Here is a 7,466-nt window from a genome sequence, read left to right as displayed (position 1 = left end):
ATTCGGGATACGTGATTGGGAGTTGGGATACTATGACGTGTGTCAACCAAGATTGCGAGCCTTTTGCCCTATCCAGTTGGTTCTCTCTGACAACGAGTGAGACCAAGGAATACCAAGGGACGAACTGCTGTTTTATTTATCAATAATAATACAAAGACGCAGGGAAGTTATGGCAACTAAATGCAACAATAAACAACACTTTTGTCAAAGTCAGACATGGCTGAAAGATTTATGTCACTAGGTTTATGTCCCATTATGCCGCAAACCAATCACGTGCAGTGTGACGTGAAGCCCCTTCGCTGATAGGAACACGTGACTCGTACTCTCTGCATATTCATGACAATCGTTGCAGTCGTCTCTGTTCTTCTGTTTGCCGTATACCTCGTTGTAGTCTCAAGACAGGTAGCTTGTACTGACTGTCTACCTGGTGGTAGCTTCCTGAGATAGGTGTTCTATTCTTGTGTTCACAGTGTATCAGGTGGTAGTCTGCAGACACAGCGTTCATAACCTTGTGTTCACTATCTACCTGGTGATAGCCTCCAGACATTGGTGAAATAGTCTTTGACCCTGACCGTGATCCTTGAACCTCGTGGTATAGTCGTGCAACATCTCACAGGCGGTGATCTCGATAGCTCTGGAACATGGCACCGAAGTATGTGAGTGACTGTGTGAAAATACTGCTGGGATTAACGGTTTTGCTGATGTTTGTGTTTTCAACATCCGGCACGAAGCAGTGTACACTTAAGACGATTGAGAGGGACGATTATGTCATCAGGAACGTTGGCATCAAGCTGTGTCAGCTTAAATGTGCTGAAAATGGTCAATGTTTGAGTATTGAATACAATGTTGAGACTTTAACCTGCCGTTTATCAAGAGCTGAATCAAAGAAGATCAAGAAGAAGGAAGGATATGTCATTCTTGCAAGGGATCATTCACATGTAAGTAAAAGTGTCCAAAAGCCTGTCCATAATGATAAGACATCTCTACTGAATTCCGACTCATCATCAGAAAGTGTTACTCAGTCAGTTTTACATTTATTCTTGAAGAGCTGAAAATCTGTTGTTAACCTAAAACTAAACGAAAATAAAAGGGGGTGGGAGGACTGTATCAAAACCAGAAAAGCTTGATTCATTCAAAAAAGAACTTGTTCGGAATGCTTTTACGAGGTTATCTGGCCAAAATAAATTCCTTTCTTTGCGTGTTTTGAAAAAGCACATGGTGACTGAACATTCACCTGTAACATCCGAACATCAGTTCTGGTTATTGCTACCCACATTTGGGTTCCGTTATCGAAAGAATTAGTGGGGAGAATAGACGTATTCTCAGAACAAGAGCCGACATTATTCACTTACGAAATAGCTACTTGCGAGCAATTAGACAAAAATGTATTGTGAAGTTTTCCAACCTGTTTTTCTGTATGAAACGTGGGTGAATGCCCGTCACACCGTAGGTACCCAATGGGTTGCCAGTACATCAACAGACACATGCACACGAAAACTCACACTTGGCAAGGGTGAGCTTTTGTTTGATTGTGTTGCATGCAGGATGTAAACGTAAGGGTGTTTTACCTGGTTGTTCGCTTGTATTTAAAGCAAAATCCAAAGTCAATCGTCACTGAGATGAACGGTGAGGTGTTTTAAGAATGGCGACAAAAACAGGTTGTTCCCAAAAGCTTAGTGGTCATGGACAATGCTTCGTAACACAGTGTACAGGACCCTGATACAAAAGCCTGGTGGTTATAGCATATGCTCGTCACAATGAAGACTTGGGGTCGATTCGCCACACAAATACATGGGTACAATGTGTGAAGCCCATTTCGAGTGTCCCCCGCCATGATATTACTGAAACATTTCTAAAAGCGGCGCAAAACAACACTCAATAACTTACTTCATGATGATGAAAATAGAAACATACGCTAGAAGTGTAACTCACGGTGCCCAGGGGGATGCATATTTCTATTTGAACTATTTTGCATGTTATCGTAAACAATTTCAATTATGTCTAAAGTTATTACAAATGTTGATGATTGAACTAGAACATAAATACAAAAACGATCAATGCAAAAATTATTATATTGATACATGAGGTTTAGAGGACAACATAACATAATTCTTCTTTCTCCTTTTCGAGGTCCCAACTGGTTCCTGTACATCCAATATGTGCACTTTCGGTCAACGGTGTTTGAAGACTCGATCTGGAAAAACTGTCTGTGTAGAAAGGTAATGGCGGGTGTATTTCATATTTTCTCTCTATACTCCTAGACGGTATTGGGCAGCTTTTGATCTATTATCTCTTTATTAAACATACGGGTGAGGAGATCCCATGTAATATCTTTTCGATATTTGCAGTGTGCAGTTCAGTGATTCTCGACGTTGATTGGTTGATCGTATATTTGTACATTTTCATTGGATGCTGAAACTACTTTCACACCACTATGTTCATCCGTAATATTTCATCGACTCATTGATGAATTGACGATGCTGGAATTGCACTGATTACAGAAGTTAAATAGAACAAAAAACAACACATAAAATCAAACAAACAACCCCACCACCCCCACCCCCCAAAAAGAAAAATCATACAGGATTTCGATTTCGAAGGTAATGCTTTATGTCATAACAATATGGCGTCTTATACTTAACAGCATGTTTTGTAATAAAAAAATGTCTGTTTCTTTTGTAAATAAAATGGCTACCAAGTTAACTCCAGTCAAAGTCAATGACCAGGTGAAGGTGACACGGAGACATTACTGGACGTGTAACGAGAATAATACAACTACTAAATTGCTTTCACGTGTATGTGATAAACACTTAATATGGTGAAATGGAAGTGACAAGGTATAGACTGAAAGTGTTGCCGGATACGATATCGAGCGAGTCACCATCTCGCTAAAGGTGTCACCATCTCGAGGGTGTCATAAATGACTTACTGCAAGATGTCTTTTTGACCCCCCAATCAAAATCAAAACTTTTGACAGGTTTGGTTCTGTATTTGACATTGGCAACCTCTTGGCTGCCAACGAAAACTGTTGTCCACTCGGACTTAATTTAGAGCCAAAACTAGGTCGCAGTTCGTTTCAGCAAAATTTTGACAAACGTTCATAATTGTGTACTGTCATCTTTAACAAATATAAAAGGTTCCCCATTTCTTCGTTTTATCGTTCACTTGCAGATTTTCACTGTTTTTTAAGTTAACTTTTAAAAAATTGACTGTTTTTTGCTGTTTTGTATCCAACAACCCTCACCCACATTCTGACACGAGTAGATCTAGGCTAGATCGATAAATTTGCAACCTACGAATAAGTATTGAATATGTGATTGTACTAAACGTAATCTTTACAAGAGGGTGTTGCTATCAAAATCTCCATCAAACGAACTGGGAAACTGTTTGGTTTCATTCGCGCATTAATACAGATCAGCTGATTTAGTTGTAAACGCTAGACCAAAGCTTAATCCCTGACTATATATAATTTTGATAGTAATAAATAAACAAATAAACGGTGAACATTAATTCACTCAGACCAAATTTCCTGTAATCACTCATACCTTGTGGATTATTCTCTACGTATGTATTTGACATTCTTTCTCACCATTTAAGATTTCCTGCTATGCTACAATTTTGTGCTCGATATCCACCTGCATCTGAGACACTAGCGTTAAGAAGCTGTGCTTTCAGCTGTAATTGCTAAAAAAAGGGAACTTGAAGGTGACGAAAGGGAGTAACCCTCATACGTCAGACAAACTAACTGGGGTTACAAGTCCACCTAACATCCGAGACCAACGCTAACTGAAGGGGGCTACAGGTCCACCTAACATCCGAGACCAACGCTAACTGATGGTGGTTACAAGTCCACTTAACATCCGAGACCAACGCTAACTGAAGGGGGTTCAGGTCCACTTAACATCCATGACCAACGCTAACTGAAAGGGGTTACAAGTCGACTTAACATCCGAGACAAACGCTAATTGCAGGGAGTTACAAGTCCACCTCACACCCGAGACCAACGCTAACTGAAGTGGGTTACAAGTCAACCTAACATCCGTGACCAACGCTTACTGCAGGGGGTTACAAGTCCACCTCACATCCGAGACCAACGCTAACTGAAGTGGGTTACAAGTCCACCTCACATCCGAGACCAACGCTAACTGCAGGGGCAAAAAAAGTTGTTATCCATAAAAGTGTCATGTATTCATCTTCGTCCAACTTCAAAATGCCTTTCAAAAACTTGGCAATAATGTCCAGCTAGTTCACGAAGTGACACGTGAGAAACTTAGTGGACAAAGGCACAGCGTTATATAAAGCGTTTTGGCTCTTTACCACGACAAAATGCTGTTCGAATACCAGGATGTATTTTAGGTTCATATGCACCATACACATGATCATGAGTTTGTTTATAGTAGTGACTAGTGCTGTTATTGGCATACAACCTGCGATATGATACATCACGATACTAAAATTTTAGTCACGACGATATATTGCCAAAGCATAAAGTATTGTGCACTGAAGCTGCGATACGATATGAATCTCGATACAAAGGTTGCGATAAGATGCGTATCATGATACTAAAATCTTTAATTCTAACACCAACTATAAAACACCTTAAGAAAACAAAACCATTTTAAAGTATTTCGTCAGATTCCGCCAGCGTTTTTCAATATTCAGTCGGAAATGAGATAATTAATTTTATACACGGACTTTGAGAATGTTAATAACATGTGAGCGCTACCTTCAACACAGTTCCAAACGCAAGAATTTCCTAGAAACTATGAAGATAAAAGAGGTATGCATATCGTTTAATCATCAAACAAAAGCAAGTCTTTCTTGACAGATATCGTGATTCGGCAATATTCAAAGTAAAACATCGATGTATCGTGGCCCATTTGAAGTATCGTATCGGGATATACGACAATGTAAAACTCGATTCACTGTATCGGCGGCCCATGGATCAATGCATCGAAGTGTATCGACGAATCGTCACACCACTAGTGACTGGTAGACTTTTTAATGCTCACTTTTTTTATCAAATATGTCCTTGGATTCAGGTGATGTTTGAGTAATGCTCACGTGCGCACATACAACATACACGTATACAGGGTAGCCTGAAAAAGGGGCAAGCCCTAAAACGTCGTTAAACACAATAAATAGATTGCCGCGATAATCTGAAGTTTAATCAGATGTTAAAAACTTTCAGACATCTTAAATTCCATTTAATAACAGGACACCAGAGAGCACAGATTTCAACTTAACACCACAGTGACATTCATTATTCGCGCTCCTGACACAATGGGAGGGATATTGATTAGAGAGAATAATAGACTTTGCATTGGAACCTCTGATTGCCAAGTAATGTGTTTATGGTTATATTTTAAATAATAGACACAAACGCAGGGAGTAAAATGTTGTGTTGATGTGCCACAAGGGCTTATTGTCAGAAACTCAACAGTTTACTCAACAAAACATCAATGCCGTTTTTTTAGCTTCAAGGCTCAATTCAAAAGAAATTACTACACCCACATTGCTTCCTGGCACATCATGCACAGGCGGTAATACAGTATATATTCTGTTACTACATTTCATAGCAGTAAATATCTAACGTATTACTATCATTGTATAATTATCATATATACAGGTGAAAAGCAAAACGAACCTGAGGAATCTCCACAACACGTCGACAAGCAGGAAACATTCGTCAACAGGCCACTTCACGAGGCCTGCAGGAAGGGGGACCTGAACCGTGTGAAACACATCCTGTCCCAGGATTTGGTCGACATCAACAGCAGAGACGAGAAGCAGGGAAGGACACCACTCATGGTGGCAGCACAGGAAGGACATTGCAGAATATTTAAATTTCTTATCAGAAGAGGGGCTAATATGTCAGAAGTGGATAATAACGGCACCAACGTCCTGCACTGGGCATGCAAGGGTGGACATGTGGATATGTTTGAGTGTGTGCTCCGGCAATACGGTATTTTGATGAATGTGCAAACGTCTCCTCTTATACAGGCTGCACTTAAAGGAAACAGGGACATTATTGAGTTTCTCGTGTCTACGGGAAGTAATGTGTCACAAGTTGATGACGCAAACAACACCGTCCTGCACTGGGCCTGCTTAGGCGGATACATGGCTGTGGTGAAGTATCTAGTTCCTCAAGGCAGTGTTGATATTAACAGTAGAAATAAAGACGGACTGACCCCTTTGATGACGACTGTAATAAAAGGTAAGGAAGACGTGTTTGACTTCCTCGTGAGGATGGGAGCTAATGCGTCACGTGTGGATGTTCATGGACGCAATATCCTTCATCTGGCCTCTTTAGGTGGACCTGTGGAGATGGTGAGGCATATCCTAGGGCAGAACCTGGTCGACATTAACGTCAGGGACAAAGATGGGAACACGGCAGCCATGACAGCAAAGCGTAAAAGCGCACATAACTCGTATAACCTTCTTGTTTCACGGGGTTGTCCAGTGAAATAAATGTAGCTTGTATGTTGATGTCACACACCATGATATGTTTGCGGTAATCAGTAGTAGATTGTCACAATTGTCTTTTACACATGTGCGGTGCAGTTTATGACAAGCAGGTAACAGACAGTGATAATTTCTGTCCAGAACAACTCCGAAACCGTTCAATATCTTTCAACTAAACGTGAAGGCAGTCTGCTTCTACTTCAGCTATTTTTGCTAGTTAAATTTCCTTTCTCCATGGAAGCAACTTAGGCCAAACAGAAACGGAGGTTGATACTACAGAGAGCTATTCTGTTTTCCTTCCTTAGAAGGCAAGAAGTTCAATTCTACTCCTATCAGCGAGTTTGACGAGACCATCACTCTAAAACTACACTCTCCCAAAAACAGAAACGCACATATTGATGTATGGAATTTATCATTGGAATTTTTTATTGTAATAATTTCACCATTATACTGGGGGTTGGGGTTGTTATATGGATCGAATGCACAACGCAAAGATGCATCTTTTGAAACTAAATGCACGTGTACGTTCTAAAGTCTCAACCTGTATCAAAATGTTATGGAGAAAAATGTGCTCACATTATGCATGTGCAGTTCTGGGGAAACCTGAGCAAGGACATTGCCCCTATACGGTATTTATAGCTAAATAAATATGGGATGACCGATATCAACTGTGATATATGGAATTTTAAATTTATCATTGAAATTTTTGATTGTTATAATTACGCCATTATACTGGGTGGTTGTACATGGAACGAATGTACAACGCAAAAATGCATCTTTGGAAACTTAATGCACGCATACGTTCGAAAGTTTCAACCGTGCATGAAATGTTACAGAGAAAATGTGGCTCGCTATATGCACGTGTAGTTCTGAGGACACCTGAGCAGGAAACATTGCCCATGTAAGGCATGTTTGCTTTTAGACGTTTTAGACGTTTTAGACGTTTTTAGGCAGTTTACAGCTTAATGAAAGAATATCGTCATAGCTTTAAATCGATTTAT

The 7,466-nt window shown here is 40.1% G+C and overlaps 1 protein-coding gene across 1 annotated transcript; it reads left to right on the top strand.

Annotated features, from left to right (window-relative positions):
• Positions 1-641: 641 nt before the first annotated feature.
• On the top strand, positions 642-6,471 carry LOC124260026 (ankyrin repeat and KH domain-containing protein 1-like). The gene is made up of 3 exons (XM_046694272.1): positions 642-938; positions 1,593-1,626; positions 5,630-6,471. Exons 1-3 carry the CDS (start codon positions 642-644, stop codon positions 6,469-6,471), a joined length of 1,173 nt encoding a protein of 390 aa, XP_046550228.1.
• The last annotated feature ends 995 nt before the right edge of the window (positions 6,472-7,466 follow it).

Source organism: Haliotis rubra, unplaced genomic scaffold (assembly GCF_003918875.1).
Source record: "Haliotis rubra isolate DU_JTF1 unplaced genomic scaffold, ASM391887v1 Scf1186, whole genome shotgun sequence".
Lineage (NCBI taxonomy): Eukaryota > Metazoa > Mollusca > Gastropoda > Lepetellida > Haliotidae > Haliotis > Haliotis rubra.
The sequence above is the reverse complement of the archived record's forward strand: the minus strand, read 5'-3'. Positions and strand labels throughout refer to the sequence as shown.